This window comes from Mustela erminea, chromosome 6 (assembly GCF_009829155.1).
Source record: "Mustela erminea isolate mMusErm1 chromosome 6, mMusErm1.Pri, whole genome shotgun sequence".
Taxonomy (NCBI): domain Eukaryota; kingdom Metazoa; phylum Chordata; class Mammalia; order Carnivora; family Mustelidae; genus Mustela; species Mustela erminea.
In genome coordinates this window covers 93,567,370-93,579,723 of record NC_045619.1, presented here as the reverse complement: position 1 = coordinate 93,579,723, position 12,354 = coordinate 93,567,370, and the positions used below count along the sequence as shown (strand labels likewise).

At 40.7% G+C, this 12,354-nt stretch overlaps 1 protein-coding gene across 31 annotated transcripts in view; it reads left to right on the top strand.

Moving 5' to 3' along the window:
* R3HDM2 (R3H domain containing 2) overlaps positions 1-12,354 on the top strand; it is a 163,185-nt gene that overhangs the window by 121,441 nt on the left and 29,390 nt on the right. For 22 of the 31 annotated variants that reach the window (XR_004287002.1, XR_004287000.1, XR_004287004.1 and 19 more), the window contains 8 exons: positions 943-984; positions 3,594-3,680; positions 4,439-4,565; positions 5,471-5,549; positions 6,205-6,264; positions 6,824-6,964; positions 7,365-7,473; positions 10,215-10,310. Coding sequence is in view for 15 of the 31 variants with exons in the window: in XM_032348726.1 (XP_032204617.1) it covers positions 943-984; positions 3,594-3,680; positions 4,439-4,565; positions 5,471-5,549; positions 6,205-6,264; positions 6,824-6,964; positions 7,365-7,473; positions 10,215-10,310 (741 nt within the window). In the remaining 16 variants the exon portion in view is untranslated. The remainder of the gene's footprint in view (positions 1-942; positions 985-3,593; positions 3,681-4,438; positions 4,566-5,470; positions 5,550-6,204; positions 6,265-6,823; positions 6,965-7,364; positions 7,474-10,214; positions 10,311-12,354) is intronic. The other 9 variants (XR_004287010.1, XR_004287011.1, XR_004287007.1 and 6 more) reach the window with 2 other exon arrangements.

Below are 12,354 nucleotides of genomic sequence, written 5' to 3'. Positions count from 1 at the left end.
CCAGGACCATGCTGGTATTCTGCCTCTGTCTTGTTTTCCCTTCCCCACTCACCAACCTCAGTTCTCCCCACACCCCAATGGGCAGTGAGTTCCATTCCAGACATCTGAGAATCCCCAGGTGCTTCCTCCCATACAAAACCCTACCTCCACCTCTTCCTCAAAGCCCTCATTTTGACTTATTAGCTGTTCAGAAACCCTACCAGTGAATTAGTCTTTTCTTACCTCATCCTGCCATAGGCCTTCATTTTTTCATCTTCTTCAGCTTCTATTCTGCTCCTTACCCACTTTTTTTTACCCTCCATTTGCTCTGAAAGTCTTGTCCATATCTTCCATGCTCACTTATTTTTATCCTGTCCCAGACAGGCTATAAGAGCTACTACCAGGAGCTTAGAACTAGGAGAATTCTTATCTTCAGGAAAGGAGGCAGTTGGCAAGAAGAGTCTTCATTCCATTTCAACAGCCATTGGGATAGGTGCTTTGGGTCTCTCAAGTTAGAACTCTGTACATGTTATCCTGTAAAGATGTTATTATAAGTGATGATTAAGGGCCATATTGCATGTCCGTTTTGGGTTAAATAGGCTCCTGTGATCATGCTTGGGTAAAAACACTCTGTCATGCTATGGTAGTGACATTTCCAGAAGCTGTCTAATCAGGAGATGATTCGTGGTTTATCCAAAAGTAATTTTTATTAACCTGTGAAGTAGGCCAACCAGTCAGTGTCTTCCTGTTCATTTTCTTCATGGTAAGTGGCCTGTGGTCCTTTATGTGTCACAATTACTAGAGTTGTAGCAAAGAGGAGACAACCACTCCAAGTGGGTCTCATTATTGTTTAGCTATTGTAATGGTTTTACAGTTAGTGCTTTCTCTTTGTAAACTTGTATTGTTTTTAACCTAAATGTTGATTTTCTATACCTTTAATATTTTCTAATCCCCTTCTAACAGAGGCGGACATCCAACCATGGTCATGCCAGGAAAAGAGCCAAGGTGAGAGCCCTTTCCGTATACTGTAGTCCCCCCACCCTTATCTGAGGTTTCGCTTTCCATGGTTTCACTTACTCCTGGTCAACTACAGTCCAGGAGTAGATGATCCTGCTTTTGACATATTGTCAGGTCAGTAGTAGCCTAATGCTCTGTCACAGTGCCCACATCATTCACCTCGCTTCACCTCATCCGCAGGCATTTTATCATCTCACATCATCCCAAGAAGAAGAGTGAGTACAGTGTAGTAAGATACTTTGAAAAAGAGAGAGAAGGACCACATTGATACAAGTTTCTTACAGTATTTTAATTGTTCTGTTTTATTGTTGTCGTTACTGTTGTTAATCTCTTACTGTGCCTAATTTATAAATTAAACTTTATCTTAGGTATGTATGTCTAGGAAAAAACATAGTGTATGTAGCATTCGGTACTATCCATAGTTTCAGGACCCCACTGGGGGTCTGGGGAAGTATCCCAGGGGATAAGTGGGGACTACTGTAGTTTCTTTTCTACTGTTATTAGTAATATGTTTCACAGATGCACTTATCACTAGTGTCTAATTTATTTAGATTATATGCAAGCAAAGTTTTTCTGCCTGCACTTTATACTCTAATTGTCAATATACGTACACACACACATTTCATGTTAGAAAGTTTGGCTGTATTTTTCTGTTATCTCTAATTCTGTCACAGTCTGTTTCTGATATCCAGCCAGAGCCTCTCACAAAGCCTGAGCAAATTGGTACTGGTTCTGCTGTAAAGCTAGTTTCTCTGTGCACTTTTGGTTTCTCTAGGAGTACTATGTGAGTGTTATCTTTTCCGCCAACATTTTTTCCCCATTTATCCTTTAGGAATTTATCCTTTATAAATCCTGCCCCATTAGTAGAAATGACTCAACACTTTTGGACATCCTAAAAATAAAACCTTTTTTGGTGGTGGTGGGGTTACTTTTTAAGTTGGGGCAGGAAGGAGGAGGAGGATTTTGTTTTTAATCATTTTATGATAAAATTAGCACATCACGGATTTTTTTTTAAGATTTTATTTATTTATTCAACAGACAGAGATCACAAGTAGGCAGAGAGGCAGGCAGAGAGAGAGGAGAGAGGAGGAAACAGGCTCCCTGCTGAGCAGAGAGCCCGACACGGGGCTCGATCCCAGGACCCTGGGATCATGACCTGAGCCAAAAGCAGAGGCTTTAACCCACTGAGCCACCCAGGCGCCCCTTTCACGAATTATTTTAAGCAGTGTTATCAGAGAGGACTATATGTGTCAGTATGTGATGGTTTTTTAAATTTTAGTTGGGGGAACAGTAAAATATTAAACCTTTCTTGCAGTGAGAATAGTTATCACCAGAGTAATTATTAAGTGTATCTACCTATTCCCCCCCAAAAGACAATGGCAGAATTTGGGAGTGGCTCAGCCAGTAGGTAGCCTGGGTTTGAAGGAGAACACAACATCAGATAAATGAACTCTGTGTCTTGCCTGACATGACCTAATTTTCAGTGATGGGCTTGATGTTAAAGTTCACATCAGAGGGTGTTCACCTTTACTTCACTTCCACCTATACTTTTTGAGATAAATAAGACAGTTATTATGTCCATTTTATAGATGAGGAAAGTTGGGTTTATAGAGATGGAGTGAACTTGACAGAATATTCACTAGTAAGTGGCAGGGCTCCACAGGAAGTCAGTTCTTCAGACTTGCAAGTTCTCTTCACTGTACTGCACAACCAGGAACACATTCCATGTTTTGTGCTGTTGTATTCATGGAAAATCTAGATTTTGTTATAAGAACTCTTAGTAAATGTTTATAGGTAGGTTTCTATCATTTTTGGCTTTGGGGATCCCTAGGAGAGCAATGATTTATAAAGTGAATTTCAGATTTTTTTGGTATTCTCCAGCCAGCAAAAGTAAACCAAGCTTCTTAATTAGCTTGGTTTACTTTTACCATTAGCTTCTTAATCACATTAAATCCCCAATGTTGGGAAGTTTTCTTTCTCTTTACTCTTTTTTTAGACGCTTCTTTCCATACTCTTGCCACCTCGGGTTTAGAGTCATTTAGCATTTATCGTCTGCTGTGCTCTAGGCACTATTTATGATATATTTGTTTATGTACTTTATGTCACCTAATTCTCACAAGTCATCATTAAGTGTTTTTATCCCTGTTTTATTGAGGAAAAACAGAGACCTAGAGAGGCCAAGTAATTTGCTCAGGGTCTCTCATAGCTCATAAGTACAAAAGCAGGAGTTGAAGCAGGGACTTCTGGCTCTTAAATTCAGTGTCTACTAAGCTCTTCAACTGTGTATTTTCAGTAAACTTCTGAGTCTGAAATTGGAGCATAAGCTAGAGAAAGGGGTGAGAGCTAAGTGAAGTGCTTTTCATATCATCTGTTCAAAGTAGCCATTTTGTTTTTATAAGTTTATTAATGGAAGTAGGGAAATTATCTTTGAAGTAAATCAGGAACTGGTGAGTAAGTCCACTTTGGGCAAAAAAAAAAAGAACAACACAAAAACCCTACTTAATGGAAGCAGCAACTGACAGAGGCAAAGAGGATACCCTTCATTCAGCGAAAAGCAGCTTTCTGAATGTCCATATATATATTTGGGCTTTTTTCAGTCTAATTCCAAGCTGAAGTTGGTGCGCAGCCTAGCAGTGTGTGAGGAGTCCTCTGCCCCATTTGCTGATGGACCACTAGAAACCCAGGTAGGTCCTTTATCAGAGTAGTGTAACTTTTTTTTTTTTTAAGATTTTATTTATTTATTTGTCAGGGATAGAGGGAGAGAGAGCGAGCGAGCACAGGCAGACAGAGAGGCAGGCAGAGGCAGAGGGAGAAGCAGGCTCCCTGCCGAGCAAAGAGCCCAATGTGGGACTCGATCCCAGGACGCTGGGGTCATGACCTGAGCCGAAGGCAGCTGCTCAACCAACTGAGCCACCCAGGCGTCCCAGAGTAGTGTAATTTTTGAGATTGGCAGTTGTTTGGTAAACTGTAGCGTAACAACCACAGCATCAACAGTAGGCTTGGAAATCAGGGTAGAAGGAACTTCAAAGCAAGTGGTTGCTGTAAAGCAGGGCATGGCTGCAAGCATGAAGTACAGGTCTTCACACCTGGACCACCCGGGATGAGGCAGACAAGAAGATCCCAGGGCTGCATCTTGTTTTCCCACCCACACTTTCCCTCTGGCAGTTAGACCCATTTCCATCTAGTTCCTGTGCCAAGAACAGCCAGTGTAACTTGAGCTCTCCATTTGGTGGTTGTGATTGTTGGCAGAAAAGGCTTGGCCTTCTACCCTTTTGGAAGAACGCAAGCTTAAACAATTGAATTAACAAAATACTCTCTTCTGTAAGAGAATGCTGCCACCCAAGATTTCCCTTCTTTGAGATTTCAAGGGAGAGTCAAGTCCTGTGGGAGAATTAAAATCCTTTTTCCCTTTTGATTGTATTCCTCTTTCCCCTTAATCAAGGATATAATTCAGTTGCACATCAGCTGCCCCTCTGACAAGGAGGAAGAAAAATCCACGAAGGATGTCTCTGAAAAGGAAGACAAGGACAAAAACAAAGAAAAGGTCCCAAGGAAGATGCTTTCTAGGGGTGAGAACTCTCGCCACCCCTCGTGTCCTAGGGTCTGGCTCTGCGGTGCCCTTTCCTTCCATCTTGGAGCCTGACACCCACTAACCTTACTGGCTCAGCAGTTCCTAGTGTTCTGTTGACTTCATGGTTGCTTGGTGGGGAGGGGGTGCCTAATTAGGTTACTTTCCTTGCTGCTTTAGTTAACCCTTCCTTAGGGGCTCACTTGCTGCAGAAAGCTACTCCGTTAACACTGGCACTACCTATAAGAGGACATTGTAGTTAATTCCGATTTTATTTCTCCTCTGGAATAAGTAGTGACATGAATCACCACTAGTAGCAGATCCTCCATATATCATTTATATTTTGGTTTTGGGATGCTTGGAGTGATTTTTTTAAAAATCAGATTTGCACTAATTATTAAGCTCTCTTCGGTTTTAAACTCTTGAGCTGGTAGCAAAAGACCTGGTCCATAAAAATTATAGTTGACAGGAAAAAGGCAACCTTGGGATTAAGATTTTATAAATAAATTGTAAATAATCAATATTTGAACCTGTTTGCTGAGATTCTGGAAAATTCAGCTCTGATTGCTCTTACCTGGAATTTATTTTCCTTAACTTGAATAAAATCTGCTTTGTTTTGGTCAGGACATTCAGCAAATACTTAATTATGGTAAGGTAGCGTCTCAGTGTAATACTGATGCAGCACTATGACCCAGATTCTACCTTCCATCATTGTCATGGGGAATCTGGCAGGAGGAAGGGACCTGGCAAATCAAGCGTCATTCTGGTTTTTAAGCTAAAACCCCTAAAGTTTGATTTTACTTTGCTGTGATCCCTCCTGATTGGGTTGTGGGCTTCTGCTTGGGATTAGATTTCACGTAAGGCAGTTTCATTTATTTTAAATTTCTTTTGTTGTGATGGTTCTAGATTCCAGCCAAGAATATACAGACTCCACTGGAATAGACCTACATGAATTTCTTGTAAATACACTGAAAAAGAACCCAAGGTAAAAACATTATTTGATGGAAGGGGGACAGTAGGGTCCAGCCAGGATACTGAAAAGGACAAGTAGCTTTTCAGGATTTTTCCATTAGTCAGATCTATGCTATTGACCCTCCACCACCTTTCCCTCTAGTATAGTTTTATATTCTGTGAGGGATCCAGAATACCCTTGTGTTGAGGTGTCTTCTTTCAGAAGAGCTGAGAAAAATCTGTGGAAGGAGAATGCAAAAACAAAAAAATGTGAAGTCTTGGGAGAACTATTTAAAAGCAAGAAGGAAAAATAATTGATACATACATATGCTAAATCATAATTGTTTTAAAATTGTATAAATAACAAGATGGAATGTAGACTACTGACTAGATTTATTTTAAATATAAAGTATGTGTTTAAATGAATATGGCTGCCAACAGAGAGGTTTCTGATTAGGAAAACAAAGTATTGATTAGGAGGATCTGCATAATGTATACTTGATTGTTTTTCTCTTTTTAAAGTAGTGTAAGACAGGCCAGTGAGGCTCAGCAGCCTCTGTGTTTTTGTCCACTGTTGGGGTTTGGATCTGTCCCTCCCTCCAGCTTCTATAGGGTGCAGGTTTCAATGCTTTTAATGTCTATGGGAGGGCTGCTTTTTGTTTTGTTTTGTTTTAATCTTTTTTAAACAGGGACAGAATGATGCTGCTAAAATTAGAACAGGAGATTCTGGAATTTATTAATGACAACAAGTAAGTTACTTGAATGAAATATACATTTAGAGGTGGGAGGGGGCACTGAAAAGAAATTCAGGTACAATTTTAGGATATTCCTCTTAAATCTTTCCCTTAAAGTTTGAATTTTGAAGTAATTACTCACTGGGAACCAAAAGGAGTTGAGGAGAAATAATAAGAATGTATTAAAAAGTACATGTGACCAAGTGAGTTTTAAGTTATTGCACAGACTTTAGTTGAAAAGAATTAATATCTTTTCAGCAGCTACCCTTGTCCCATATTTAGTTATTCTTAAATTTCTCCCTTTTTTCCTTGTAGAGTATCATCCAGGTGGGGGAGACCTGGAGCTTAAGGACTAATCTTAAATGAGGGTAGTAGATCAAAGGAATATACAAAATGCTATAGAAAAAGAAGCTGAGAGAACCTTTTTGGTTCTCATTTGAGTAAGGATCTATCTTCCTTATAACATGTCTGTTTCTCCTAAGAAATTCTCCACTTTAGACACAAGAAAAGTTACAGTTGGCTATTACTGCTATTGTTTATCCTTATTTCACTTTTTCCCCTGGTTTCCCTTCAGTAACCAGTTCAAGAAGTTCCCTCAGATGACCTCATATCACCGGATGCTATTACACCGGGTGGCTGCCTATTTTGGGATGGACCACAATGTTGATCAAACTGGAAAAGCTGTCATCATCAACAAAACCAGTAACACAAGAATGTAAGGGAAGAAACCACAAATTGGGAAACTTCCCTGGAATAGTCTATGGGGAGAAGAGGAAGGTGTAGGACCAATATATTCCTTTCTGGGGAGGAGATAGTATGGAAGTTACGTGATCAATTCCTATGCTTTGTGAGGACTTGGAGATAGATTCCGGAGGCAGTGATGTTTTGTGAAGACTGGCGCCTGGCCTCTCTTCACCTTTACTGATGATACAGGTATAGCTTTAGGAGAAGACAACTTATTTATATGTATAAAGAATAGACCTTGAAGATTTCTTTGTGACGTTTGGATGCCTGACTCCAGTAATTTCCTGAAGGGATATAAGAATGCTTTATTATGAGGCCTGCTTCCTAACAAAAGCATCCTTACTTCCTTCTACATTCTCCCCCAATCCCAGCCCCGAACAGAGATTCTCAGAACACATAAAGGATGAGAAGAATACAGAATTTCAACAGAGATTCATTCTCAAGAGAGATGACGCCAGTATGGACCGAGATGATAACCAGGTGAAGAATGGAAAGGGGTTGGGCCTGTATGGAGAGATTGCAGTAAGAGAAACTGGGAGGGGAGGAGAATTTTTGTGGGATAAAACTCTAAAACATATTAGTGTGGAAAAATGTACTGAGTTATGCTGAGTTGGCTTTGGCTTAATGTTGAGGACTGACTACACTTGTTGAGCTGAATGCCGCCCTCTTAGCCCCAGAGAGACATGGTGCTGAGTTTTGCTGGGTTTTCTCATTTGGCCTAGAACTCCCTGGTTCTGCCACTGACTTCTAACTCTACGTCGTTTTGGGACAAATCAAGGTCCCTCCCTGCTTCAGCCTTGATTCAGCTGATGGCTTCATTCTTTTTTTCTTGAATAGTTAGGAATTTCTTTGGGAACCACCAAAAGCTACTTTATCCCACTTCTGTCTTATCCTAGCTCAGGGCTAGCCTTGGACTGGCAAAGTTGTGATGTAATATACCCACCTATAAAGATGTTTCTGATCCCTTTCTGCAAACTCCTTATTCTTTTCCCAACTCCTTCCACCAAGGTGAGTGAGTTAATTTGACATTTGATGCTGGGAGTCTCAGGCAGTATCCCCTTTTTAATCCGTTCCTGTGGGAATAAGAAGTGAACAGTCTGTCCCATTCCTTCACTCATGGGCCTGGCTGTTGCCCTGACTTCTAGCCTGCCCTTCAGATAGTAAGTTTTCGTTTGGGGATTAGTTTTCTCAGCCACGTACAGGGTTTAGATCCAGCCTGCTCTGCTTGACCTCCAAAGGAGGTTAGGTGGAGAACCAGGATTAAGGTTTGAAGAACGTGGTTGAGTAGAGCCAATATTAGTCTTGCTAATTAATGATAACTGTAATAATATCTTACCTCTAGAGTCAAAATTCGTTTTCTTGGGATATTGTATGGTCTTGAGACCAGGACTTTTCCTGCTTGCTACTTGAGTATTTGAGGGAGTCCTTTTGAGAAAAATGCCATTATCTTTTGTGGACAAACACACTGGGTCTGATTGAAAAGAATGAAACATAAAAAAAGACAAAATTTAAAAAACAAGAAAGAGCCTTTCCATCCTGATGCCCTTCTCTCCATTTTCCCAGAACCCTTTTTCTGTGGATCAGGAATTATTCAGGCCTAGAGACACATTGGGGCAAATTGGAATCTGTCCATATTATGAACTTTCCATCTCTCAGCTTCAGGCTTGATCCATAGTAGGGGAGCCTTTATGCATTTTCTGTCTATGATATTAATAATAAATACAATGATTGTTACTTCTGTTGAGTGTTTTCCCTGAACTAGACTCTGTTCTAAGCACATTATGTACATTATCTCTTTGAATCATCTCTACAACCCAGTGTAGGTGGGGTTATTAGCTCCACTTTAAATATAAGAAAGCTGAGGCTAAGAGTGTTAAGTTACTTGCCTGAAATAACTTTACACAGAATGGAGAGCTGAGATTCTAGCCGGGACCTCAAAGCACATTATGCTCTTTCTACTCTGTCGCTGGTTCACCAGTGTTAGGGGTCCCTGAGGTCCTACATCTTATTGGAGTGGGATTTATAAATGGACTGTTTAGTAGGATTTAGGTTCTTAAGGCTAGTGAGAATTAAATCTAGTCAAAAGTTTATACTCCTGAAGTTATGCCTACCTCTGGTGACGATCAGGAAGATCAGCCTAGAGTAGCAGCCTCCTTGGTTGCTTTATCTGAAGCTTTCAGAGACTCTGGATTGAAGGTCAGAATCTTTCATACCTGATGACATTCATTTGATGGGCTGTCTCTCTCAGAGCATCTTGCCTTCAAGAGCAGTATGGAAAAAGACACTGTGTACACCCTACCTGGGACAGTGCTCACAACTCACAGTCCAGGAGAGGAAAAACAATGATGGAGAACTGGGCGGTAGGCTAGCCAGAGGTGGTGATTTGCCCAGCCCTCCCTCTTCACCTCTCTGTATTTTTCAGAGAATTTAAGGCTCTCTATCCTGCAGTTCCTTCTTTTCCGTTTCTGTCACTCTCTCTCTCTCTCTCCTCCTTCCACCATACCTTATTTGTCTCTTCCTTTTCCTGTCCATCCTTCTTTCTGTTCTGTTCTCCTTTTCTTTCTCTTCTCTTTGTGTTGCTATGTTCTCTTTTCTATTTTTGTAGTTTCTATCTCTTTCCCTCCCTCCAGTGGCTGTAGTTAAGATGAGAAAAAGTGCTTAAGCTTTTAGGTTAGCTTCACTTCGATTTCATTCCCAGGGCCCTCTTCGCTGAGCTGAGTGTGACTTGGGTCTTCAGGCCATGGCATTAGTGAGTAAAGAAAGGATAATATCAGGTGCTAGTTCTGTAAAACTCTTCTCTACATTCAGCTCTGCTAAATACTTGTTTCTTCTCCCTCTCTAGTTTCCTCCTATCCCTTTCTTTCCCTCCAAAGCAATGTTGTTTATTCCCTGGGCTTTTCTCTTGATCCTTAGGATCTCAATACTATAAGGAAGTAACCCAGTCCTTATAAATAGTTGTTGTTCTTGTCACTCTGGGTGGGGATGGGGAAATGAAGAGGCTCCAATCATCCAGAAAACCTGATCTCCCAAACTGCATGGTCAGATGTACCCAGTGAAACCTGTCCGACACTGGAAATTTTATTTCTTTTTTTTTTTTTTTTTTTTTTTTCTATTTTTTTGATGGCAACTATAAACTCTCCCGGTTTCTCTTCCTTGCTGGTGTGCAGTGAGCTTGCAGTACGAGGAGAACTTAACTAGCTTAATTCTGCTCATCGATCTAGATCAGAGTTCCATTGCAGGATGGAAGGAGGAGCAAGTCAATAGAAGAGAGAGAGGAGGAATATCAAAGGGTCCGAGAGAGAATATTTGCCCGAGAGGTAAGTGTAGCTTCTGAGAGTTGTCAGCCCATAGCTTTTAGCTCTTAATCTTTGGAACTGTGATTGGAATGAACCCTCCGTAAATGTTTTGTTGTTGTCTTTTTTTTTTAACCAACATCAGCCAGCCCCAATTTGTCTCTCATATTAAATGTGGCTTACTGGGAAACTGCAGATTTTTATATGTATTATTTTAATACATTTTGCTGTATGGCAGACAAAGAGCACAAATGGAATGGCTGAATTTGGTAGGTATGATTAGACTGAAAATAGAAATGGTTTTAGCAGGGCTTATGGAAGGGCCCTGACTCTGGCCTGTCAGTCCCTTTTCCCACTTACCCTTTTTCACTTCCATTATTCATTTTAGGCATCTTTGCTTCTAGGTGGAAGACTTAGTGTCCACACAGCCTATATACATCCATCTTGTTTGGCCAGCCTCGTTTTTAGGATATGTTGGTGGTTGTTAGAGCACAGGTCTGCCATCCATTCTCTGAGATCCACATTCCACATGCACAGAGGGTACCACTTACTATTCCCTTCAGTCTCTATCTGAATAGGAAGTCTCTTTCTTCCTATATTTCCTACCTCGTTTCTTAGAGTAGGATGGACTTATGGGCCAAAAGGCAACATGATCATTTTAGGCAACTTTATTCTTAAGAATTGTGGGCCATATTAAATATACTTGGTACCCCTGTATTTGGTGGCCTTTGCCTATAAGACTAAAGAGAAGTATTTCAGAAATTCAGGAAAGACTGTAGATAAGCAATAGAGGAACAGATCTTCAGAAAAACGTAGGGGATCTGGATAACGGCACTATCTTAAAGTCAAATTAGCAAACAAAGTAGAAAGAGCCAGCCTCCCTTTGTAGTCAAAAGATGGCCAGTTCTAATCAGTATACTTTGATGAACACTACTCTCCTCTCATTTCCCCACTCTCCCCTCCATCAGCAAGACAAAAAATACATTTATCTTTCCATCGTCACCTAGCTCAGAGAAATATTATCTCTGACTTCAAGAAAATTGAACTCCTCTATGAACTTGTTCTGTTGTCTCAGGAGACCCAAATGTTCCAAGAATCCTCATGGGGACAGATGCACAACAAATGTGGCCCAAAGTCCAAGGAAAAGGAATCATCTTACCTTCTGTTATATGGACTTCAATTCTGAGTCAGAAAAAGAAAAAGTCCATCCTCCAAATTATCCAATCATAGCCCAAAGAGGGTTCTTTACCTTTACCTGCAAACCATTTGTGTGGAATGAGAGGAGAGAGGTCACTTGTACATGGCTGTGGCCGGCAATGACCTTGAGCTGTAGATGAGCAGGTTGGTGGATAATAACAGAGATTTACATACTGCTTACTATCTTTCAGACACTATTCTTAGTATTTTGCATAAATTAATTTATTTAATCCTCACATTAGGTCTGTGAGGTAGGTTGCATTGTTTTCCTCGTTTTATAAATGAGGGACTGAGGCATAGAAAGGTTAAGTCACCTTAGATAACACCTCTAGTTAGTGAAAGGGTTGTTATATGAACTCAAGCAAAGCAGTCTGGCTCCAGAGACCATATCCTTGACCCCTAAAGTAAACCACCTCGCCATAGCTTGCTCTACTCTGGGATCTTTAGATTAGGAAGTACCAGTGTCATCCTGGCATAGCCATCTGTGATGTGCTGCTCTGCTTCACTGAGACATGGTAAATGACTCTCCCACCATGCCAACCATTATTAGTAGAGCCCTGGACACTGAAAGCACAAGTAACTTTTAATAAGGTATTGTGGCTAATGAGGACCAACACTGGAACATACCTGTGTACAGCTGTGCAGCTGTAATAAAATCACATTCGCTCTTCTCTCCTTTTTTCTCCTGATTGCTCGTCTCTCCAGCCTCTACTAATATATTTATTCTTTGTTAAATTCTTGTGGATTTACCACTTTTCATTTCAGCACTTCCTAACTCTTGCTGTGTTAGAGGCTTCAGGAATCTCAGAAGGTCTAGACAAGGAAATGTGGCCAAAGCCCACCAAAATCCTGAGATTCCTATGTGGAGAGG